General features: G+C 35.0%; 2 protein-coding genes across 4 annotated transcripts in view; both read right to left on the bottom strand.

Moving 5' to 3' along the window:
* Window positions 1-13669: 13669 nt before the first annotated feature.
* LOC143228538 (zinc finger BED domain-containing protein 5-like) lies at window positions 13670-15016 on the bottom strand. Its single transcript, XM_076459780.1, has 3 exons — window positions 14663-15016; window positions 14189-14386; window positions 13670-13765 (listed from the first exon to the last, which is right to left on the bottom strand). The coding sequence occupies exons 1-3, from the start codon at window positions 15014-15016 to the stop codon at window positions 13670-13672; spliced, it is 648 nt and encodes a 215-aa protein (XP_076315895.1).
* An 8958-nt stretch (window positions 15017-23974) lies between these two features.
* Window positions 23975-26969, bottom strand: part of LOC143230582 (uncharacterized) — a 41114-nt gene continuing 38119 nt past the window's right edge. For all 3 annotated transcript variants that reach the window (XM_076464387.1, XM_076464386.1, XM_076464388.1), the window contains exon 5: window positions 23975-26035. In XM_076464387.1, the coding sequence (XP_076320502.1) occupies window positions 25484-26035 (552 nt within the window). In that variant the 3' untranslated portion in view covers window positions 23975-25483. The remainder of the gene's footprint in view (window positions 26036-26969) is intronic.

Genomic DNA, 26969 nt, shown 5'->3' with positions numbered 1-26969 from the left:
CCACACTTTGTAACTGTTGAAATGAACTCCGTTAGATGGCGCTTGATTCGCAATTTGAGAATCGTGGGTCCAAATCCCACTTTTTGCAAATAAAAGAGTAGCTCAAGAGTTGAAGGGCAGTGGTGTCGACTAGTTACTTCCCTCTAGTGTCTCATTTTTAAACTGGAGGTAGCCAGCGCTCAGGTTGCTTTGCACAAAATTAAAAAAAAAGAAAAAGTTAAATAATATACCTACTTATTTAAAAATTAATTGTATCTGTAATATACTTATATATTTAAAAATCAATTGTATTTCTAATGTACTTACGTATTTAAAAATTAATTGTATCTGTGATATACGTACTTATTTAAAAATTAATTGTACTTTTAACTTGTATTTATGCAAGAGTTTTCTGAACAGAGGAAAGGCAGCCAGTCAGAAGCACCCTACCACCCACAGTTCATGCTAAAGAAGTGAATTTCACTCTTATAACCACCCACAACGTAAAATACGGAAAATAGTTTGTGATATTGCACACTTCCGAACTCCGCCAGAGGGCCAACTGGTGCCCGAAGCTGCATATAAGTAATTTATTTAATACTACGTATATCTTTTTTTTAAGTTTATTATCTGAAGACAGACGTTATTTCAGAATAAATTATTTTTTCTATTTTTAACACAAATTCTATCACAAAAATAAATTTTAATCAAATAATGAAAGAGAATTTTATGATGATTCGTGCTCAAACATTTTTGCCGTCAAAATATTTTTAAATGTATTATATCTAAAATTTCTATAACAGTCTATAACTTGTTGCTAGTTTTGTTCGATGCTCCTCAAATTTGTCGTTCTAAGCAGCTGAAAACTACACCTATGCAGTAAGCATTGTTTGTATGTTTTTGAATTTCGCACAAAGCTACACGAGGGCTATCTGTGCTAGCCGTCCCTAATTTAGCAGTGTAAGACTAAAAGGAAGGCAGCTACTCATCACCACCCATCGCCAACTCTTGGGCTACTCTTTTACCAACGAATAGTGGGATTGACCATAACATTATAACGCATCCACGGCTGAAAGGGCAAGCATGTTTGGGGTGACAAGGATTCGAGCCCGCGACCCTCAGATTACGAATCGAGTGCCTCAACCCCCTGGCCAAGCCAGGCCGAGCAATAAACAATCGAATAAAGTTGCAAACCATTGACGTCCTTTTCATAATTTGAAATTCACTTTGGTCATTGGCGATTCTCTTCAAAGGCGTAGGTAAGCCTTATGTGCACGAGCAGGACAAGTGACTACAAAACGAGCAACCCCCCATTAAAGTACCCACGGATAAAACTTGTAGAAAATACAAAGTAGGAATGGTAACACGAATTTAATTAAAACCCACTCAACTGAAGAGATAAATCGTGGTTTTAAACTTAAATAATTGTTAACTCAGGCCTTGTGGTTAGGTTCAAATCCCCGTTACCAAACATTCTCACCCTCTGAGCCATTGGAGCATAGTAATGTGACGGTCAATCACATCATTCGTTGGTAAAAGAGTAGCCCAAGAGTTGGCGGTGGGTGGTGTTGAAAACTGCATTTCTTCTAATCTATCGTTACTAAGTTAGGGCAGGTTAGTAGCGCAGGTAACCCTCGAGTAGCTTTGCGTGAAATTCAAAACAGCCAAACTAGGCATTAATTTAGTCTTAATTTGAAAACAATTTGGGGGCTAGTCCCCTTAACTCCCCATCTCCACAAGTATACAACGTGGATCTTCGTGCCTGAAATGTCGCTGTCCTGGCTACTTGTAGGTTTATTATCTTATCTCCTAGCGGCAATATTTGAGCTACAATTAAATGCGAAAATTATAATTTTAATAATTTCACAAAGCTACTGATTTAGATTTAAGAAGTTGTCAAAACATAAATAGCAAATATGCCTATATTACAAGTTTAAAAAGGTTCATAACCAAATTACGCACATAAAGAGCGTAAATGAAAATTAGATAGAGTTAAAATTGCTATGTAACACTCCGACCAGCAAAAATATTGACATTCGAGGTTACACGAGAATTTTTGTTTTCGCGTTTGATCTTCATAACATTCAAACCACATACTAATACATTAATGTGACATGTTCGAAAAATCCTATATAAGTACGAGACATTTCGAGTAAGAGACATCTCAAAGTACCATGCATACAGTGCCCAGCAAAATTTTTTACTCCCCGTTACACCAAACATGCTCGCTCTTTCAGCCGTGAGGGCGTTATAATGTAACGATCAATCCCACTGTTCGTTGGTAAATGAGTAACCATAGAGTTGGCGGTGGGTGGTGGTGACTAGCTGCCTTCCCTCTAGTCTTACACTGATAAATTTGGGACGGCTAGTGCAGATTGCCCTCGTGTAGTTTTGCGCGAAATTCAAAATAAACCAAATCAAATCAGTTGCATAAGTATTTAACCCCTTTGTTACGGCAACCCTAAATCAATTCAAATACAAAACATTAGTTTGAAATATCACAGATTTAGTGTAATAGTCTCTCTCTCTGTGTAATCAAAGTGAGTTAACTTGACTTCAGGATAAATGTATCTGTTAAAATCACATCTCGTATAGTGATACGACAAACCAACCACGAAGGCCAAGGACCTTTCCAAAACAACTCAAAAAACAAATCGGTAAAGAAGCAGAAATGAGAGGAATCCTAGCAAAAAGAATAGCCAAAAATTCACATTTCAATAGGACAATGAACAAAAGTACAAAGCCAAAGCCGCACTGGAGTTACTTCAAAAACAGCAACAGCGAAGATTCTCTTGCGGCACAGTCGAAGTCCTGACTCGTAACCAACATAGTCATTTATAGCAAGATTGGAAAACTGCAGTCCATCAATGATCTCAATCGAGTTTGTCAGAATTGGAGCAATATCGTCTACTTGATGTGTGCATCCCAGTATCTTCGTCGTTCACATGTTTTGTGTACCTAAACACGTTCTTCAGTCAAATGTTTTGTTTTTAATATTTTCAGTTATGCGTTAACGTCTTTTGCTCGTATCTTGATTGTATCCAATTTGATTTTATAATTCACGTGCTGTGCGCATAGACAACTTTTTCTTCATTGGTATACTATCTACCTCCTTCCCCCACAAAGGCACAGCTATATGGCTGGCGACTTGCATTGGGGTTAGATACCCGTGGTTGGAAGAGCACAGATAACAAATCGTGTAGCTTTGTGCTTAATCACCAAACAAAGAAACAACATATACCAAACACCATCATATACTCTCTATAGCTCAACATTCTTATCTTATTATTGTATTATTTATCTCATATTTAATACATATCCCAACATTATTTAGGTTTAAATGTTACTTGGGCCCGGCATGGCCAGGTGGTTAAGGCACTTGACTCGTTATCCGAGGGTCGCGTGTTCGGATCCCCATCACACCAAACATGCTCTCCCTTTTAGCCGATGGGGAATTATAATTTGACGATTAATCTCACTATTCATTGGCAAAATAGTATTCCAAGAGTTGGCGGTGGATGGTGATGACTAGCTGCCTTCCATTTAGTCTTACACCGCTAAATTAGGAACTGCAAGCGCAGATAACTCTCGTTTAGCTTTGCGCGAAATTCAAACGAAAAATGGCTGTTTCTTGTGTAGCTTTCCATTCTATTTGTTATTGATTTCATGAATACTTCATTATGACCCGTATGTTAAATTTTACGTGAACGTACCGTACCACAAAACTGTAAATTATATATATATTTATATATAGTTTGCTAGGTTTGTTGATTTTTTTCAAAGTAAGCAAGCTGCTTTTTAACAGATTGGATCTTACTTGTTACTGGGTTATATCATCTAAATTTCACTTGAACTGATAGCCAAAGCCAAAGGATTACTGGCAAGCATAATTTTTCTCCAATTAAACGAAGTTCCACTCAACATAGATTTATATTTTCTATTACAATTAATCATTTCTACTTGAAATAGATACCTATCTGTAATCACAACAAACAGATGTTCTCGAGAAAGTGAAATATGAGAAATGCTAAATGAAACCTTTAAAACGTTCGTCGATTGATCAGCCCTAATGAACATATAACCTGTATCAAGTATATTATTGCCTTATATCAGCTTGTTTCCAATAACGTGTTAAGAGTTGCTAAATTGAGGAACATACATCAATCATCTTCCACTTCAGATGCCGAAATTATATACAAACTGTTATCCATAATATCGGGTATGAAATAATTTTACACCCCCTAAAATATAAGTTTACTGAGACTTCTCAGTGTTGTAAACTAACAAAGTGAGTTTTGTCTAGTTGTACTCCTCAAACTGTGTTTTTATTTACTGATTCATTTTGTTTATGGTAATGCAGTATGGAGTAATCCAAATTTGAGCAACTGAGATAAGAATGAAAAGTTCTCACACGTGATAACTGTGTCAATACGATAGATGAATGAATAGGTAAACAGAAACTGTGTAATGCATTCATACATTAATACCCCCTTTAGCGATCAGGAAGGGTTTCTGATAACGGAGCTCTAAACGCATCAGCTCTAAATAATCATTTTATCATTACAGAGACTAGCCGATTACCTGTAGCGCCAATGCATTGGATTCCAGCATGATGTACTCATAACGTCATACTGCACCCTCAGAATAGAGCAAAATAAATTCCTGATGACGATAAACTCGCTTGAAGTAAAATAGTATCTAAGGACGGCTGGAATGGGTATTAACACTTTTGCTAATAAAGCATAGAACAACATCTTCTGAAGATGGCCTAAGAAGGTCGAAACATTGTTCTCTGCTTTATTAATAAAAGTGTTAATACCCATACCAGTCACCCGAAGAAAAATAAAGTTATCCGTGATAGGAAACGGGGACAAAACGAGAAAATCATGATCCCTATTGCAAATCTACATGTACACAGAATAAAAAATTTTGCGAAGTTGAGGGTTACACATCGCGTAAAAAAAGGTTATTCTGGTATCATATAAGCAAGAGTTCTATTATAGTATGATGGAGATAATTCAGGCATTGTTTCTTACCTATGAATGATATATAATTGCTTTATTTAGGTACCCGCATATTTAACGTAAATCACTCACTATATCTCTGGATAAATCAAATATAAATAGCCTTCAATCTTCTTCAGTTACAGAGCCATCAAACAGAAAATCAGATCCACGCTGCCATGCCCACCTGTCACGTCCTCTCTTTTAGGATTTGTCGATACATGTATTTCTGTCTTAGATTTACGACTATAAGTTATAACTAACAGACAGGCAAGGGTTTCGTCTATCAAATGGCATTGTTATATTACGCTGTTTTCTGTGAAAAATTCGTAGACTGCTTCTTCAGAATTTTTTTTTCCTTTTTCCCCACGGGAACGATATTTTACAGATGGATGAAGTTTCAACGGTTCATATCGTGTCGCTAGAAATGCCATAAAATTAATCATAGTTAAAGAATATTCTCTGCTTTTTGCTTGCTATAATTTTATTCTTTGTGCATTATTTTATTTTTGAAAATATTTACTGCATTTCTTCCATTAGAAAGAAAAATAGTGTTCAGAGAATTATGGATTTTCTTTTTTTTCTCTCTCTCTCTCTCGTGAAAAGAAACAATATCTCAAGGAGACAAGAGCTCTATAACGAATCAGCCAAAATGAGATGACGTTAAACGTACGCTTCTTACAGCATATATATTTATATAATATATATATCCATATAATATGTTTTCATTTCCGAAGTATTTATGTTCTTAAAAACATTTCCAGTTTTTAAGTTCAAGCCTTTATATGTATTTTATCTCTGGGTGAGAGAAACTTTAGCAAATTACATGTTACTTTTACTCGTTCGTGTCTTTGTTTTCAGAACTTTTATCTACTCTTCCCCGGCACAAACGTCATTTTAAACATTTTCTTCAGTGATGTCACCTGGCGGATGTAATCTGGGGTTTTCCCACCGCTACGTCTATTTGCCCCTCTGCCAAAAAATAAAATAACATCAAACGAGAGTGGGAGGAGAGAAAATACCCAATCAAATTAGGAACTCAAATTGGGGTTTCGAAAATGGAGCCCCCTAAGGGCTCAACGGCAATTTTGTGAGCAAGTCGAAAAACGGGTTGTCATGACTTGGATCTCGTGTTTAATATAGTGACTGACGAAAAGGGTCTTGACGTAGCTCCAGATACGTTACTCAAGCTATGAGGCAGTGCTTTGTTATTAGTGGTAAAGCTATAGAATTTAAGAATATATTTTATGCCATATTGGTTACGGGTCAAACGAGACACTTATCTCTCTTCGCAAATCGCTAAGTGGGTTTGTTTGCTTTGTTTCTGAATTTCGCGAAAAACTACACAAGGGCTATCTGCTATAACCGCTCCTAATTTAGCTGTGAAAAACTAGGAGAGAAGCAGCTAGGCATCACCACCCACCCCCAACTCTTGGGCTACTCTTTTACCAACGAATAGTTGAATACTTTTCACAGTTTTTGCCTTTTTGTTTCAAAATAAATGTTAATCTCTGAAAGAACTTTGAGAATGGTGTCAGAGAATATTCGGATGGTTTGAACTTCGTGCAAAGCTACACGATGGCTATTTGCGTTAGCCGTCCCTCATTTTGCAGTGTGAGACGAAAGGGAAGGCAGCTAGTCATCACCACCCACCGCCAACTCTTGGGCTACTCTTTTACCAACGAATAGTAAGATTGACTGTCACATTATAACGCTCCAGGGCTAAAAGAGCGAGCATGCTTTGGTGTAACGGAGATTCTAACCCAGGACCCTCAAATTCGGAGTCGAGCTTCCTAACCACCTGACCATATCGGGCCAGTTCAGATCCTCCACGTGATTATGGAGCTCGACACCAAATTTGAGGGGTCATGGGTTCGAATTCCCGTTACACCAAAGCATGCTCACTCTTTCAGTTATGGGGCGTTATAACGTGAAGGTCAATCTCACTATTCGTTGGTAATAGAGTAGCCCTAGAGTTTGCGGTGGATGATGGTGACTAGCTACCTTCTTTCTAATCTTAAACTGCTAAGTTACGGATACCAAGGTGACGATTTTACAGGTTTTAATTTTACTTTGTGAATTTTATCTTTTTTGTTGTTAGTGAGACTTTATTTAATTTCATGTAACTCTAACGTGTTACTAATTATTGGGTCTTCAGTTAGCGACTTATAACACGCGCTAACCTTGTAGCACGTAGTTAGTTTCAGTCTTTTCAGTTAACTTCATAAATTGAACCAATTCATCCAGAATTTAAATACCTAAATTACTAAACATGGTCAAAATGAGTTAAATCTGCTTAAAAAGGTCGTTGAAATATGTTTTGGTGGAATATTCTCTTAGCAGAGAAAGTTGTTTCTTCTTAGATTTCCCAAAGGGTTATATATAAACCTTTGGGAAATAATAATCACAAAGAAACACGATAAAACTTTTCTTCGATTTCTTAAGTAATTCGAAAGGCTGCATTATAAATATTATAAAACATTATTCGATCCGGGAATTTTAAAATGATGTCAGAAAACCATGTATGGAAAAATCCAATTGAAATAGTTTTATTTGTCTAACAGCAAGATTTTGCTACGAAATGAATCATCGTTGGAAATATTGGGAATTAGCGCTTAACAGTAGGGTTTATAAAAGAGGAAATCGGTGATTTCCCAATAAATAATATTAGAGTAATAATAATCTCTGTATTCTTTGACACACTTTACGACAGACTCGAGCAATAAGACATTCAAAGCAGTTTTAAAATATTCTAATACCAAACAGTGAACACAAAAACTGGCCAATAAAACCAGTAACAGCTAACCCTAATCAGAACTGGCGAATAGGCCTGAGGAAGAACAGTCTACCAAATTAAGAATTAGTTCAAGAAATGACAAAAAGTCGGAATTTCAATTTTTCAACTTGTATGACTTAAACATCTTCAAAAACACATTCGAGATGGTGTAAAAAAATAATAATATTAGTGAATTAAGACTTCATAAGAATAAACTAACTTTAAAACCAAGAGTCGAAAGTTTTCGAATATTTGATTTAATACACGTGATGAATATATCAACCGAAAGATCTAATACATTGAAAACATAATAAATTTTAATCAAAATTAAATATATACCCGGGGAAATAGCAAAATACATCTTCAAAACCTTTTTTTCATTACAGCTTCAAAAGAGGGGACATAACCTCTAGTATCAAATTTTAAAACACTTCGTGTGACAGTTACTAACGAGAAGAGTGACATTTTCTAAGCATTTTACGTTATTCGAATGAATGATATTTGTTTACTCGTAGTTTTTAGGTTAACAGCTACACATGTCAGATTTTAAGTCATAATAAAACTTGCAAAGTTTCAATTACAAAAGAAACAAAACCCACTTTAAATTATTTCTTCCTCTAGGCCCCCAAACTCTTTCTTACTGCAACAAATACTTATTGTTGAACGTCAATATAAAACTACTGTATTTTGTACGTCTATATAACCACTTCGCAGTGTATGTAAGTTGATCATCATCAAAGTTGGCATGGACTTAGGTCCATGGAGAGATACTTAGAATTTTTCAGTGTTGCATTTTTTTACAACCATTTCGCCCTCTGCTGATGGATCTTCACCAAATTTCTTATGAAAGTTTGTTGAGTCCATGCAGAGATTAAAGTAAATGTGCAGTGCTACATTTTGTGTTTTGACGGATTTTTTTTATAATTACATATAAAGGAAGCATTATAATGTGACAATCAATATCACTATTCGTTGGTAAACTAGTATGCGTGTGTTGTCTTATAGCAAAGCCACATTAAGTTATTTACTGGATCCACCGACGGGAATCGAACCCCTGATTTTAGCGTTGTAAATACGTAGACTTACCGCTGCACCAGCGAAAGACGGTAAACCAGTAGCCTCAAGAGTTGATGGTGAGTGTTGATGACTTGCTGCCTTCCCTCTAGTTTTACACCGCTAAAGTTAGGAACGGCTAGCACAGATAGCCCTCATGTAGCTTTGCGCGAAATTCAAAAACAAACAATTTCACCTTTAAAAAATCAAGTTCGATACCCGCAATGTGCACAGCACAGACAATTCATTGAGTAGCTTTGTGTTTAATAACAAGTACACGGTAGGTAATATGAAATCCTTAGCCAATAAAATTTTCTCTGGATGCTGACGTCCCTCGCTGGGACAGCGGTAAGTCTACGAATTTACAACGCTAAACTCAGGGGTTCGATTCTCCTCAGTAGACACAGCAGACAGCCCAATGTAACTTTGCTATAAGAAAACACACACTGGATGCTGGCATTTTAACATTGTCGTAAGTTACTCAAGTTAAATACAGCTACCTTTTGAGTTCGAAACTAATAAATGTAGCATTTGGTGAAAATCAAGCGTGTTCAACGTTACATACTTAGGATAGTTTCTGAAAAAAAATCTAAATACATAGAAATTTCTAGAAAGTATCTGTTAGCATTTCTTAGGTTCCTTTTATAACTCGCAAAGTAAGAAACTTCCATTGTACTTACAAATAACGTCCACCTTCTCATTATCGTATTTAATATGCAAGAAAAGGTTATTTTGTTTTATTACAAATACCAATACCATCATTAAGATATGTAAACCACGTTAACTTTAAATAAAGTACATATGTATTTTGAAAATAAGGTAATAAGTCGGAAAATTGGTTTTCCAGGACACTAGTCTCGCAGAAGTTCGTAAGAGCAGCAAAAATACAACAAACAACACTGACTAACAAAATAAAAGCAGTTTTTTTTTCAGACAATGAAACAAATAAAACTTCCTGAGAGAGGAAGAATATGGTAACTCGAACCTCATTCTTTGAGGGGCTGTTCAGAGATCTGAAACATCGTTTGAACAACAACCAAAAAACACGTATATGTCGTAAGAACCTTCTTTTGATATTAACTTTTATCAAATATGAGAAGAGTTCCTTGAAGAGAACAAATAATAGTGAACTTTTAGGGTTAGAAGATAAAAACTGAGACTTCAAAAAAACTGTGAACTTACAGAGAACGATTTTCAAAGATAAAAACGTGCATAGTAGAACACGAAAGTTTTAAATTAAATTCAAATACATAAATTGTACATAAAATTCAGTCGCATTTTACCTACTGTTTACTCTCGTCCTCTTTTGAAGAACCATTGGCGTCTTTTTCACCTGTAGCATAGCTTTCTTTCTCAGCTTTACAAATAGGAGGTGTAGAACCTCATAGAACCAGTTGCCATTGCACCAACGATTGGTTTTCCTTTAAACAATCTTTCTGTCTTCTTAAATCCGAGCCCTGGCCCGGCATTTATGGTGCATTTAGGAGTTACTTTTTGACTGGGAAATTTTTATGCATATGGGTAAATAGTGGAATTATGGACAATAAAGTAGTAATGAGATATTTATAATTCGTCATCGTATATTATCGCCTGTAGCAAGAGGTTTGACTCCTGTCAAATTGTTGTACCACGTTAAGAAAAACAGGAATTAAATTAATTGAATACACAACCAGTAATGTCCTCAGTTGTGACATCAAGTTGTGATTTTGAATGCGTGGTTTCTTATCCTGTGTGTGTGTCTCAAGTTTCTTTTAGTTTTCTGCACAAAGCTATACAAGGGATATGTGCGCTAGCCGTCCCTAACTTAACAGTGTAAGACTAGAGGGAAGGCAGCGATAAAGTTCAGGTCTTTTTGTTTTAAATATAAACTAAATAGAATGTTTCACGATAACGAGATCGCATTATCGTATTTTATTTCTAAATTTCTGTAAGTAAAAGACTGATTTAAATTCTATGCTCCTTTTCTATAAACCGTATCCTCAAAAAGTTTTGTCAGATAAAATATCTTAATTTCCATTTCAATCCGATATCGAACAAGGACAAGCTGGATTTACATTAATCGATTCGCGTCTCCTGTTTGTTCATTTCTGTTTTTACTTCAGTTTACTCTTTCGTTGTTTCGACATCTTAGCCAAGGTATAATGAAAAGTTAATTTTTGATAAGTCTGTAAACGACTTTTGGATTACTTTAAACCAGTTTGGATTTTTTTTTTTTTTGCATCGTTGCGCAAAGCTATAAAAATGGCTATCTGCGCATATCTGTCCCAAAGTTTGAGCGAATAAATTGTTTGTTTCTGAATTTTGCGCAAAGCTACGAGGGCTATCTGCGTAAGCAGTCCCTAATTTCGCAGTGTAAGCCTAGAGGGAAGACAACTAGTCCTCATCATCCACCGCCAACTCTTGGTCTACTCTTTTACTAACGAATAGTGGGGCTGACTGTACATGCAACGCCCCCACGGATGAAAAGGTGAGCATGTTTGGCGTAACGGTGGTTAGAACCAGTGGCCTGCAGATTATGAGTCGAGCGCTCTAACCACCTGGCCATGCTGGGCCAAAGCTGCACAATAGGCTATCAGTGCTCTACCCACCTCGGGTATCGAAACTCGGTTTCCAGCAGTGCGAGTTCGCTGTTGCACTGGGTAGGGAGTTAGCAGATTAGAGTAAAGCAGCTAATCAACATCATCCACCACCAAACATATACAGCATCTGAAGCCTGAGATTATGTTTTGCAACAAGGGGTCGCAAACCATGAACCCTCAAATTGATAGTTCGACCACTAGCCTTGAAATTCTCAAACTTTATTTTGACTTTAAAACCTAGACACGGATGTTTGTTCTGTTCAAAAGTTGGAGGAAAAAAACGAAGTGGCAAGCGAAACGAGAAAAATGTTTTGAAAAAGTATTGAAAGTGAGGCCTCACTGTCCTTTTGTTCCATGGTTAGGCGCCTATGCCGCTAAGCCACGCCCGGTCTATGTATATAGAGAGAATATATATTTTATTCATTAAGTATCCTCGTTAGTATTGTAATATGTTCTTCTCCTAATCAAAGTTTTATTTGCTTTCGAAATTTTACCGAAAGGAAATGAAAATTCCAGACTTTTTTTTTTAACCAAAAACTAGTTACAATATTGTAATGTAAATTCTTGTTAATTTGGCAAATTAACCTAACAATAATTACATGGACGAAATGAAAATTTTCAGGGAAACAAAGCTGCATGAAGTAGTAATTAAATAATGACAGTGAATCATTGTAATTTAAAGACAACCAAGTGCACGCGCATCATTATAACGAATTCAAACGTCAATTATTAGGTGCATTTCCTGAACTAAGATGGACGTGTGAAGTTTTTGTATGTTATTTTTATTATCTTTCAAAATTTGCATTTTTTGCTGGAAGGATTTACACATTGTAATAAAAAGGTTAGAAAAAATAACCCATATACTCCAAATAAATATAACATAACTTTATAAGTGACGTTTATTCTGAAGAAGCCGCAAGAGAGAAATGCTTATTAAAGTGAAAATTCTGTTATAGTTTTTAACTTCATGAACAAAATGTCCTGTAGACTAGTTTTAAAACACGATAGAAAAGTCAAACGTACGACATTCATTAATAATGTTCGTGAGAAGGTCCTTGAATATTCTGAATCAATGATTAAGGTTTTTGTTTCCTGGGTTGACCTTCAAAAGGCTTACTGTTCGAAATTGTTCTCGCAAAATAAAATTTCTAAAGATAGTATTCACTCTTAAATGGCCCGGCATGGCCAAGTGTATTAAGGCGTGCGAATCGTAATCCGAGGGTTGCGGGTTCGCATCCCCGTCGCCCCAAACATGCTCGCCCTTTCAGCCGTGGGAGCGTTATAATGTGACGATCAATCACACTATTCGTTGGTAAAAGAGTAGCCCAAGAGTTGGCGGTGGGTGGTGATGACTAGCTGCCTTCCCTCTAGTCTTACACTGCTAAATTAGGGACGGCTAGCACAGATAGCCCTCGAGTAGCTTTGTGCGAAATTCAAAAAAACAAACACTCTTAGATTCTTTGTATTTAAAAATTAAAATTCATAAGCTTGAGTAATTTCCACAACCTGAGGTTCACAGGTTCGGATCCCCTTCACCGAACATGCTCGTCCTTTTAGACATGAAGGCGTTACAATTTTACAGTTAATCCCATTATTCGTTGGTAAATAATAGCCCAATAGTTGGCGGTAGATAGTGTTTACTAGCTATCTTTCCTCTAGTCCAGTGGTTCCCAAACTTTTTCAGCTTGTTACCCAATTTAACATGCCACATTAAGCATGTTACCCCTTTCACAGAATGTTTTCAACATTGATATATATGGCTAAATTAAACTAGAGATATATTGCACTTTATTTATTACACTTTATTTATTTACAATTTATTTATATAATTTATTTACACTGAATTACACTTTTAATTATTGTATTTGATCATTGTGCATTTCTAATGAATATTGCCAAAGATGTCAAGACCATCAGTGGGTTGGATGGAGTTGCATACTTGAAGCTAGTTTAGGAATTCTTGGCTTTGTGGTTGAAAGTGCCAGCCTGGCATCGTTTGCAACATTCAAGCGAGTCCTCTTTTTTGTTTTCATCCCCAGCACGGTTGAGAACCCCTTCTCGCACAGATACGTTGTTGAGAATGATACCAACAACTTCAAGGCTCTCTTGGACAGAGTTGGCGAGTCAGCTAGTTGTAAAATCCAAAAGGAATCTGCATTTTGGTTTTGGAATTTGACTTTCAAGGCTCCATTTGCTCGCATTGTGATCCACTCCTCCTTTGCAGGGAAATCATCATCATGAATGGCCTCATCAGGTACAGAAAAGGGATGAATGATCCACTAAAGACTGGCTGTTTTTAGGTCACTCTCTGGAAAATAGTGCTGCATGCTTGTTTCAAGCCCCTTCAAATGGTCGCTCATCTCTTTGTTGATGGTCTGTAAAAGTGATCCAGTATCATAACTATTCTCCTCAACAAACTGGTCTAGGGTGGGAAACTGAGCGATCACTCCTTTCTCCAAGCGTCGAATCCTGAGTCTCAGTTTTCCCAGAAATGCAGTCACAGTGTGATGGGCATCAATGACAGTCGTGTTTTGGCCCTGGAGTTGCAGATTATCACTGTTCAGCTCCGCAAATATGTCAGCCAAGTAACAAAGTCTAGCAAGCCACTCCTTATCAGTGAAATTGGTAGCAAAAGGAGATTCTTCTTGTTTCAGAAATTCCTGAAGAGCCGTTCGGAGCTCAATGACTCGACGTACAACCTTGCCTCGTGACAACCAGCGAACATCGGTGTGGTAGAGCAGAACTTGATACTGCTCTCCCATTTCCTTGCACAATTCCCTGAATATGCGCGAATTCACATCCCTGGACTTGATGAAATTGACGATTTTCAACACATCTTCAAACACTAATTTCAGATTACCAGGCAGGCTTTTTGATCCAAAAGAGTACCGATGAATGATGCAATGATCTACAGAAATTTCTGGATTCACAGCTTGTATGAGGCCCCGTATTCCACGATTACGACCCATCATCGACGGTGCTCCATCGACGGAGACCTAGATTAAAAAAGAAAAACTATTATAGATTGCGTCAGTTAGTCATTCTTACTTATCTTTTGCGATATACTTATATGGTTTTAATTTAATTTAATTTATTTTGGTACTTTAGTATTTCAGTACGACAGGCACGATACTTTTTTGTGAATTATGTATAAAATATTAACCACACTACAGCTACAGCTACTTGTACAATAAATAAAACTATATGACTATATGCCATGTAATTCATTGTATTTATACTAATCTAGACTTTATATAAACATCTCTCCCTACCTGTTGAACGCTGTTCCAATCCAATCCATTCGTGGTAAAGAAACTGTTGATGATATTGAAGATATCTTCTCCCTTCGTGGTTGTCAGCAGATCTTCGCATAATAGGAACTCTTCTTTGATCTTGTTCTGGTGGACGTAACGAACGAACCCAAGGAGAACAGCACAACTGGCTACGTCACACGATTCATCAAATTGCAAGGAGAATTTGCTATATGAGCTTTCCTTGATCTCTGTTGTAACTTGGGACAGAATATCTGATGCCATGTCATCGTCTCGTCGGCGGATTGTGTTGTTTGATAGAAATATGACACTCAGTTTCTTCGCTTGATCCTCCCCATATACCTTGCTTACCATCTCGTATGCACAAGGCATAATCAGATTCTCTGCAATGGTGTGGCATTTTTGTTGTTCGGCAACTTTATATGCAACAAAGTAAGATGCTTTGACCGCAGCTTGAAGCTTTTGGGCTTGAATTCCAGATGAACCGAACTGGATATTCTTCAGTGCTACAGCTCGGCGCTGAAAATAAGCCTAATCCTCATTTTGAAGATTTGGATGGCACTTCTGGAGGTGAGCTGAGAGTTTTGATGGCTTGAGGCTTTCATTTGTCAACACTTTGTTACATACTACACATTGTGGCCGATCCTCTCCACCAGAAGGTAAATTCACAAAGCCATAGCGAAGAAAGGCGTCAGAGTAGGTGCGCTTTTTAGACATTTTATTGTTTAATCTGCAGAAAAAGAAAAACTGCATAAAAAAGTGTGAACAATGTGAACTTATTATTTATTTTTTCATGGCATTCTAGATAGCATTAAAAGAGCTTATTCAGCATAGGAATGATGTAATAGTAGGTAAATACTAACTATACTGCACAGGGCAGTACACATACATACGAGGTTTTGTCTACCTCGGCTGATGCTCACATAGAAACTGACAGTGTGAAATAGAGGCAACCTCAGGCAGTGAGTGACGCGTACTGGACACGTCGATGAGTCATCAGGGTTATTGAGTGACTTGTGTTCTGAAGCATACTTGTCAAAATACTTTTAGGTTACCACACACTTAGATACATATTTTTTCTTTTCTACTACTGTATATTAGTTTTTGATGGCCTGGCGTGGCCGAGCGCGTAAGGCGTGCGACTCGTAATCCGAAGTTCGCGGGTTCGCGCCCGCGTCGCGCTAAACATGCTCGCCCTTCCAGCCGTGGGGGCGTATAATGTAACGGTCAATCCCACTATTCGTTGGTAAAAGAGTAGCCCAAGCGTTGGCGGTGGGTGGTGATGACTAGCTGCCTTCCCTCTAGTCTTACACTGCTAAATTAGGGACGGCTAGCGCAGGTAGATTTCGTGTAACTTTGCGCGAAATTCAAAATAAACTAAACCCTTTTCTCTATTACCTAATTTCATCTCTACCAAGTCTCTAACGATTTTGCTGTTCTGAAATCTTCTATTTTATCTGTCAATTTAAATTTCTTAAATTTATTATTTTTATTTTTCACTCACTCCTTGTCATCCTTTTTCTTTCTTTTTTTACGAACATGTCTATCTTAAATTTATAATAATTATTTGAAGTAAAAACAAAAATTCAGATTTGTCCTACTCGTTATCTTAACGCCTTAAGTATAAATATTTGATCATTGCTTCGAAAAAAGTTTTCTGAAAATTAGGGGCCCGGCATGGCCAGGTGATTAAGGTACTCAATTCGTATTTTATTTCTAACTAAACAATGCCCATAAACATGCTCGCCCATTCAGCAGTTATAATGTAACAGTCAACCCCACTCTTCATTGGTAAAAGAGTAGCCCAAGAATTATCGGTGGGTTGTGATGAGTAGCTGCCTTCCCTCTAGTCTTACACTGCTAAATTAGGGTCTGCTAGCGCAGATAGCCCTCGTGTAGCTTTGCGCTAAATTCAAAACAAAACAAACCTGAAAGTTAGAAATTGGAGTTTAATTTATCAGTTTAAAATCAACAGCTGAATCAAATCTCAGTTAGGTCATGGTCACACTTTTACTTGCAACCTCACCCTCATTAGTGGCTAACGATGTCATCACTTTTCACTGAACACTCGACATCATCCTAAATCACTCAAAGAAACACCTTTCCTCCATTACTTTACGTAATCCCATTGAGTGTGTCCAAAATTAAGTTCATCCTTGGATATTGCACTAGTATACCTATAAATATTAACCCTTATATAACTACACAATTTCATTAGCATTTTTTTCTGATCATTTGTCCAATAACAACTGCTTATTATAAATTTTCTAAACTTTAAGTTTTTAACTGCAATATATTTAATCTCTTGACAAATATCTTCTTAGCCCCAGTGGACTACGCCTCATCCGTAACCTGAGATGATCTGGTAATTAGGGCACTGGACTCACAATATGAAGGTCGGGGGAACAAATCCCGTCGCAGAACTTTCTCATCCTTTTAGTTGTGTGGTGTTATAATGTTTCGATTCATCCTAGTACTCGTCAGTAAAAAAGTTGCCTAAAATTTGATAGTGGATTGTGTTGGCTAGCTGCCTTCCCTTTTGTCTTTTACTGCTAAATTAGGGACGGATAGCGGAGATAAGTTTCGTGCAGCTTTGCACGAAATTCAAAACTAAACAAATCCTTTTATATCATTTTCTTCCATTTAAACTACGGCTCTGAATTTATACATTTGGTTTCTAATACTTTTAACACTACAACAATAACAGTTAAACTTATTGTTAAATATATTAGGCTTTTCTAAAAATAAAAACTAAACACTACATCACCCTGTTTGGGGGGTATGTTCTAGTTTGCGAGATCAAAAGCCAAAACATATTGTGCGAAACATAACAAACATGCATATGCTAATGCTACGAGGTCTGGGGTCATACCCCGCAAAAAATTTGTTTTAAAAAGATGCTATTAGATTAAATCTGGAAGCAAGTTTGCATGAAATATAGTTTAAACAATTGCATGACTGTTCACATACAATTCACAAACATCCAATGAAATGTCAACAAATCCTCATTGTGTTGTAACACTGCGTGAGGAGCCAGATCTAAATTAGCATAAATATATGTTTTATTGTTGTAAAATACTGTAGTATCTACATGTAGAGTAATTACTGAATGTTAAATTATATTATTAATTTAAACAACTCTGTATAACAACGAACATTTGACTTGTTTTAACATGATATTTTAAAACACGTGGATCATACTGCTGTTTATTTATTGCTGAAATTTATCGCCAACAAGTCACAGACACCTTCTGTAAAGAATTCTGCCCACAAAAACCTGACAATAACACTAAGGCTTTAGACATTCAGTTACAAACTGTCAACAGAAGCCAATCCATGCGCCTATTTCAAGCCATAAATTGCTACTGCTTTATCAGAAGAATGTAGACTACGTAAAATCATTAAAACACCATAAGTATTTGAGCTATAGCTATATAAACATTTTTTTTTTACATCACAAAAATAGGGGATTTGGGCGAACCTTCTCAACCATGTTACCATGGCAATCTGTAATTATTGTTCCACGGTGAGCCAGCAATAAATAGACGGACTTATGATAATAAAATGAGCGGTTAGACTCCTCACGGTAGATAAAGCGTAAAAATAAATTGTGCAGCTTTGAGTGAAAACATTAACTACAGCTTCTAGTCTGTTATTCCAAGCTTTTCAAACAGTTTCCTTGCATACGTCAGTAACTCAAACTAAAGATTTACGTATTCTTCTAATTATTCGTATAATATGCACAAACTGAAGTAGTTTTCACTGTTTCACTTTCAAATAAATGTATTACGAGCCGACCGAAGCTTGATAAAATTAAATTAAATTAGGGGTTTTAATTTTGATGTACAAAATATTTTTATTTGTGATAATATATGTTTATTAACTTTGTACTGTGCAGCATGATTAACCCTAAATTTTACATAAAAAGTTACCAAAGTACATCTAATTACTTTCATAATTAATTTCACAAAATAACACACTTTGTTGTTATTAGTATAGTTCTGCATTATTGATGTTTTAATTTTTGCGTATAAATATTTATTTGTACCTTATTTTGCTTCCTGTCCCACAGGCCTAATTTCCGTTTGTTTGTTTTTTGCTCGTAGACATCTGGTTCTTACAATAGTCCTAGCTTTCTGTTTCTAATTTATATAATTATGCATTGAGGAAAGTTTGGTGAGCTCGAACATATTATTAACCTTAAAATATCGTGACTTAAATACTTTAAACATTAACTATGCGATAAGATTGTTAATTTTACAAGGAAACTGTAAAGATACAAGTCGGAGAAGAAAATGGAAATGTGCGTACGTGAAGTGTAAACTCTAAATTCGAATAGTTTTCAAAAAAAATGGAAAAAATATTACTTATATGATAATTAAAACGAAGAAAAGTCTGAAACTAACGAATAATTTCCCGGAAAAGGAGATCAAAGACCGTTTAGAAGAGACCTGTTTTAACCTTTCGCAATTACTGTACCGTTATCTGTCAGTCTGCCGACACTAAATTACGTCGCGCAAGGGACGGTTGGTGTTGCTTTCTGCAGGCTACAAAACAGCATGACATATGAACTTGAAGAGAAAGAAATAAAAACTATCTGTTACTATTAATTTTGATTTTATTTACTCTTGAAACAGAACACTCTTGGGGACTTTACGCCAATACATCTAGATTAATTAATTAATTTCAATGATTCCCAAGATAAATTCATACCTTTAGATTGGTTACGGTCATTACCTTAGTTATCCGAATATGTCGGTCGTCGTTTGTTTTGGGGAGAGATGTATATACTTGGAGTACCGTACTGCCCCTAAATGTCGCCCTCCCTTAGAATTTTTATAAATCTAACCTTGTGTGACAGCAATATCAATATTATAGCGGAAAGCGTTGAGAAAGCATTTTGTACCTCAGTGGTGTAGAATGCCCAAGTTGAAGAAGTAAGGCTTTTTGGAGTTAGCACAATTTGGCGAACACGACAATGCTTAATTAACAAAGCTTTATATTTTAAAATACTCTGAAAATGCGTTGTTGTTGATGATGGTGTTTTTGTACTTATTAGATGAAAAATATCGAACCCTTATAAGTGATAAACAAACGTGAATGGCAGAGCCCGCGTCTTATACTCCCAAAACAATCAATATTTTTGCCAACCTCAAAGTTCATTTTTATTCTACTACTTCCGCTAGTTTTAAAATTTTATTGTTGAAATTCTTGTACAATGTCATCGATTTGTTAGGTTATTTGAGCGTCACATTCTAGTATTTCACGAAAAGAACATATTTTGTGCATATGTGGTATTTGACCTAAATTATGACCTACGTATATCTTTATGTTCAAATCTACTTCTTTATGAGGCCATATAAAATTAACATTTATTAATAATAATAAACTGGTTTTTGAAAGTATTTCTACTTGGTCAAATGTCACACCCTGCGATTCATTAATTGTAACGGTAAAGTACGAGAATTGGATGGTCAAGGGAAAGGCCATAATGATATAACATTTCGTAAGAAAAATACTTATAAAACTTTTCAAATAAATCTTTAAAAACACCTTTCCGAAGGTGAAAAACACCACGAAATCTTTATGGCGCCATCTACTAGTGTGAAAGGAACATTGTAAGTTGTGTTTCACACGAACCAATACCGATGTTTATATTTGAAATATATGTGAACCAGGACAATCAGACAGAAATTACCTCTTCGTCTCCAAGACTATCACAGTAATTATCGTTGACTTAAATTGTTCGTAGTGATTATGTGGAAACCCTAAAGAAAAGAAAGGAAAGTGAGTTCTTAACTAGTGGTCTTCTCTTCAGAATTTTGATAATAAGTTTCGAAGTTACCGTTGTACACAACATAATATATAAGAAATGTTGTTTTTTTTATCGAAGTAAGGTTCGAACATTTATTTCTAAACATTTCCAAACCTTGCTAATAAGATCGTGCCTGACAAGATTGGAGTATCCAACATAAGTAATGTGACAGTCAATTCCAAGTTAAGAATAGTCCTCTCTTTTTTTCTTTCTCCAGGTTAATCAGTGAAGTGTTCAAATAAAAAAGGGATTAGAACATTTATCTCCATTTAAGAGGTTGTACCTTGAATTTCGCGCGAAGCTACACGTGGGCTATCCGAGTTAATCGTCCCTAATTTAGCAGTCGAAGACTAGATGAAAGAAAACTATTCATCATCTCCAACCCCCAATTCTTGGGCTGCTCGTTTACTAACAAATAGTGGGATTGGCTCCACACACACACGGTTAAAATGGCGTACGTTTAGGGAGGAATGAAAATTCAAACCCGTGATTCTCGGATTGTGAGTCAAACACATAACCATCTGGCCATGCCAAAAACAAAACAGAAGTAATAATAAATGTCTTGTTAAACTTCTTCCCAGAGTTAAAAGTGGTAATGACTTTAAAGTTAACATCTTAGTAACTGCACGAATAAGATGGTTTGCTGTTAAACGCAAAGTTACCCAATAGGCTATCTGTGTTGTACCCGGTTTTTAGTTATAAGCCTTCAGACTTACCATTGAGCTTCTGGGTAAGCCGATGAGAAATCTGATCCAGTAAACAAACACGTTAAAATTTTACTTTCTTTGGTAATTGTAAGGAAATAAATTTGCATACTGTTCAAGCATTCGTTTTTCCTTTAAGTTTATAACAGTACCTTTTGACATTTTTTACAGAAATTCACAATATCATACGCAAAAAAGTATAATTTTACTTCAATAATTAAAATTGTTATAATGAGTTTAAAACAATATAATTTAAGTGCTGTCATCTGTTAAGTAAAGAATTATACAAACTTTTTTGTTGTTTTTAAATTTCTAAATGCTCAGAACGTCTTTTTGTAAAATAAAGTTAGCAAGTAAAGTACAGCTAGGAATTATTCAGATCGAACGTCTTGTATATTCATTAAGTTTTACAAAAAGTTGATCCATAAAGAAAAGCAAAAATCGACAATATTCAGAAGATTAATCGTTGTACTTAACGTTGTATTTAAGCCTTATACAACAAATTAAGCATGTAAATATTACATATTTTACCTTTTTTTCGACTTCATCTATTCTTTTTAAAAACAGTGTTTTACCTTTAGTGATGACGAGAAAACCCACTTGTAGAGAAAAATATACATGTAAAAGCGGCTGGTTTGGGTTGAGAAAAATGTTTATGCAGAGGAGCGAACAATGTTTTGACCTTCTTCGGTCATCGTCAGGTTCACAAAGAAAGATGACCGAAGAAGGTCGAAACGATGTTCGCTCCTCTGCATAAAAATATTTCTCAATCAAAACCAGCCGTTTTTACATATATAATGTTTTACCTTAATAATTATCTATGATTTGAAAAATAAAGTAACAGTATGGTTGACTAAAGCTTGTATATCGTATGACAGTCGGCATCAAGTGCGTTACTTACGAAGTTACAGAAGTAAATGAAATATTTCTTTGAGTTACAACTAGGTATAATCATCTAACCATTCATATACATTTTCCTGGATTACTATTTTACTACGTGCCACTTTTGCTGTTAATTCAACATCCATTAGACTCCAGTTTTCGTTTTCTCTTTCATTTCCGAAATAACAATTATCAGTTTTCAAGAATTATTGTCATCTCTGACAATATCTTGTGACATTATGGAAATTATTCTTCAAGCGTGAGGGGAGAAATGATGGTGGAAAGCAATCATTTCTTGTAATTGAAAACATACAGCTTAACGGGCAAGCATTAACTTCCATTTGTCCCTCGATGGGACAGCAGAAAATCTACGGCTTTATGGTACTAAAATCCGGTTTCGATTTCCCACCGTGGACACAGCATATAACTCAATGTGGATTTGTTCTGAAATACATAAATTTCCATTTTTGTTTTGTTATTCATCGTTACACGAACTCCCCTGGCTATCACTAACGTACGAAAGTTCACCCCTCACCAGTAAGGCTGTTTGTAAGGCAAACAAGCAATATTATAAACGCACTAAACTTATTATCAAACAAGAGAGAACCCTCAATAGCCACAACACTTGAAATTCTTTCAGGCAGGATTACAGTAAATTAATCTACGAGACCTCCGTTTCCATTTTTATTAAATTTTTGTGCGCAAGCAATACTAAGCGAGGGCGTGGGTATACCCGATTTAATTTTATTACTCATCACAATCTTTACTAATCTACTCTCAAACTTAATTACATGCCTAAAATAGCGTATTATCCGTTTTGAATATACAGACACACACGGCTTGAAATTTTTAAAAAGACAAACTGCTTATCGCGGCAGAGAGCATCGACCGACGTTTGGTGTCGATCTGTTCCGCAACCGCCAAATATAGTCGTGACTGATTACTTTTCTTCGTTATATAGTAGATATCAGAAAATTGCTAACCTAGTTTCTTCCTATCGTGAAAAAGATATACATCTTATAAAATGTTTCAGTTACGATGAAAAGAAAGATTAAAACTCAATTGTAACTAAAATATTCCTATTTAGTATTTACAGAGTTTCAACTTCTTATGTTGCGTATAAATATATTAATATGTTAAACTTGATGGTACGTTATTGTTTAGTACCCTCCTTTTTTATATATATATACATATAGTTTTGTTTTCCGCTTTTTAAGGTCCATCTAATTTTAAAATTTCAGGTAAGGGTTAGCTCCTAATATGTTTGATATGGTAACGATTGTTTCATTATTGTACAAAACTGTGTAACACTACTGTAAAACAAAGAAAAAACGAATTTCAACAAACTTTACACCATAACTTAAGCCTTAATGCTAGAAAATTCAACAACCCGTTACGCCATAACCTAAGCCTTGATACTGGGAAATTCAACAAACTTAATACCAGGAAATTTTTCTCGAGTTAAAAATTGTTATGAGCAGATCAACTTCATTGGAAGAATGAAAAACTAAAAATTAAAGTTTGTTTTTAAAGATAACCCTGTATCTTGATCCAATGTATCTTTATTGATATTACGGACTGATTAATATGCTTAAATTGATTTCACGTTGTTGAGACAATGATACACGAAATACACAAATCAAGATATCTTTGGTAGAGAATTACAAAATAGAAGCTTGTGAACTTTTTGGCAAAAATTTGATTTTTTTTATTAGATAATTTGCAATTTTCAAATCAAGATGGTCACTTCAGCTTGCCATAAATATGTGTGTGTCTATATATATACACATATTTCAACATACTTCCTAATATAGTTAGATTTCAAAATTTGTGAACTGTTTTTACTGAAATATATTAAATATAGAGTCTATGGCTACTTCATAAACAGTGCAACTACAATGTGGACAACAATTCTGGATGAAAGTGCTTTTTATTGAAGCATGTCATTCATGATTACAGACTGACTAGAATGTTTACAGTAAACTCAACAACAAACAGTTACCCAGTGATCAATGTCTGAAATATACTACAGGAATAGAAATGTAAAAGTTATGAATGCTAATAATATCTTTATTCTTATTGTAAATCAGTAAATATTAAATTATTACATGCTTTGCAAAGATTCAGAAAGAAAAAAGAAAAAAACATTTCTGTCCAAACTGTGTATGCTGTATTGTAAACACAGCATATAAACAGAATTCAAACTTTAAAGTTCATTCACATGTTTCATCAACATTGAATACCATTATTTTCACATTGAATAAGGTATAATTCTCAACTTCTTATTACTGTCAGTAATAGTAAAATGACATTATCACGACACACAGCCATTAAAATGTACCAATATTTACTTCGGAGTTAATCGACCAATGAAAGATCTTTATCTAATTTCATATTATTCCATTATTCTGATTCCTGAGATCAGTACAGTATACTTCTGCTAGATTCCACTGTATTAAATGACTTGTATACAAATACATTAAAACACATTTGTCACAGTCTCCTATTTGTTTTTCCTTGTTGAAGAATAGTTTAATACAGTATTAGATCATAAAGTTACAGAAACATGTTTATTAAATAACCAATATTTTATGTTATTTTGTAACAATACACAACAGAAACTTCTTTCCATATGACAACAAAAATCATATTTTTAATTCACACAGAATCCTGTATATTTCAGGATATACCTTCTTAAACACTTATGAAGCTAATAACAGAAAAATAAATATAACCTGTCTTTTTCACATAAATGTTCTAATTATTAGAAGTATAGAAATGTACAAATACAACCCTATTTAAGAAACGTGTATAAGAAAAATACTTGTAGTGCCATGAAGCTATAACTGTAATCACACTTGTGAAAAAGAAAATGTAACCAACATCAAGCTCATTTAAATAAATTTGAGAATTAGTTACTAAAATAAATTTAGGAGACAGGAAGAAAAATGGAAGGTTATTTGCCAGTATTTGGTTTTATTCTTGATATACAAAAACAGGTTAAAGAAAATATGACAAATGAGGAAGCCATAGCTGGAGCATTTGTTCAAATGCTCCAGAAAGATAGTCTATTCTGTTTTATTAGCTTTCTCATTTAGTGAAGTTCACTTTCCCATTTTCATGTATTATGTATTATCCTCTTTAGTTTTGATTTTTTAATTCTTTTTTTCAATACTAAAAAAAACTGTGCAATAATAACAGAGGAATACCATATTCTGATGGGTTTTTTTCATTAAGCATTGTCCTCCTTCCCACTACAACCCATCTTACACTTCTATTTATAGTCTTGAAGTACTTTTCATTCTGAATTTTAAGAACCCTTTGAATGTTTAGTTCTTTAACTAAACAACAAAGAATGAAAACCTATGATAAAATCTTCTTTAGATGGTGTCTGTTGCTTTCCAAACAAGTCACGTTCTTTCAAGAATTTTGTTGTCTATGAGCTGTGTTGTTTTCACTTGATGAGTGCTTTAAAGTTTTTGAAACAAACTCTTGTTTTACCAGACCAAAAAACTTGTCTTTATCACTAGCTGCATAGCTATGAGAATCAAAATTATACATTAAACCCAAAACCACGTTCAATGCTGACATATCGTAGCGATGGCAACCTGAATATCGATATAAAGGTTTTTTGTTGAACCTACAACCAAACCTTTGAGAACCAATAGGAGCAATGCAATCCAACGTCAAAGCACAGCGAACCCATGGCAGCATTAACCTGTAATGAATTGTTTCTGTGTTGTATAGAATTAAATGACTAGACTCAACCATGTGATGGAAATAGTAGTAAACTTGTGACACCTGGAAGTAATCAAACATTTTTTGATGCGTTAAAGACGACGTTGGATGATCGACTTTCCACATCACTAAACCATTTTTTTCTGCTCTCTTCAATAGATGACAAGGTATTTTTTTTTTAAAGGTATACTGAACATCCAACCACAGCACAGCACCAACCTTATTCAAAACTTCCTGTACAAAAACAAACAAAAAACATACAGTTCTGTTAAATTATATTGTAATAACCATTTACTTATATGACAGTAGCTTAATCATGCAGTAAAACAAATATTCTGTTGATAATAAAGACATAAAAAATCTGTCTAAAATACTTGTTTTTTCCAATAAGATTTTTAACCTTATCTCATCATAGATTTTGTGACCATTACTGTAAACTTTATGAATAATGTTTGTCCTTTCAATTTTATTAAGAAGCATTGGTACGACATCTTATGTTACAAATAGCATAACTTTCACCTTGATTTACAGACCACCATTCTAGTTAATTATGATTCCATCAGCACTAGTACAGACCACCATCTATAATATATGATGAATCAAATAATTTCTCAGGTACAGTATCCCAGTATAGACAAACAATAAAACACATTTCTACCACAATAAAATATATACACACACTTTGTCGTACACAGGTCTGAAAATTCCTAAAACTGACACTTGGATTAAACACAACATAGAAATTACAAATATATGTATTTAAATGTTTGTACATCATAAATGTTCTGTTGCAGCATCCTCCAGCAGCATTATTACTTTGATTGCAAATAGACATTAACTTCTTATCACAAAAACTATGGAGTGTGTGTGTTTTCTTATAGCAAAGCTACATTTGGCTATCTACTGATGCCACTGAGGGGAATCAAACCTGATTTCAGCATTGTAAATTTGTAGATTACTGTTGTATCAGCAGGGGATCACTTGGAGTGAAACTAGAAATCAACCTGACAATAAGCTATTTAAGTACAACCTTGTTACATTTCTAATTATAAAAATTAAGGTTCACTGTTTCATCATTTGGGTACTATTCCTTTTAACAGTATTTTCTGCTGTAATACCTCATGAGATTCGATCACCTTAAAATATTTAGGTCATTCCTAAGTGTCTA

This window comes from Tachypleus tridentatus, chromosome 10 (assembly GCF_004210375.1).
Source record: "Tachypleus tridentatus isolate NWPU-2018 chromosome 10, ASM421037v1, whole genome shotgun sequence".
Lineage (NCBI taxonomy): Eukaryota > Metazoa > Arthropoda > Merostomata > Xiphosura > Limulidae > Tachypleus > Tachypleus tridentatus.
This window is presented reverse-complemented; position numbering and strand designations above follow the sequence as displayed.

Coding starts and splice junctions, on each gene's coding strand:
- LOC143228538 (XM_076459780.1), bottom strand. CDS start 15,016: ATGGTAAGCAAGGTATATGGGGAGGATCAAGCGAAGAAACTGAGTGTC. Junction 14,387..14,662: donor ATTGGAACAGCGTTCAACAG/GTAGGGAGAGAT, acceptor TTTTTAATCTAG/GTCTCCGTCGATGGAGCACC. Junction 13,766..14,188: donor ATTTCATCAAGTCCAGGGAT/GTGAATTCGCGC, acceptor TCACTTTTACAG/ACCATCAACAAAGAGATGAG.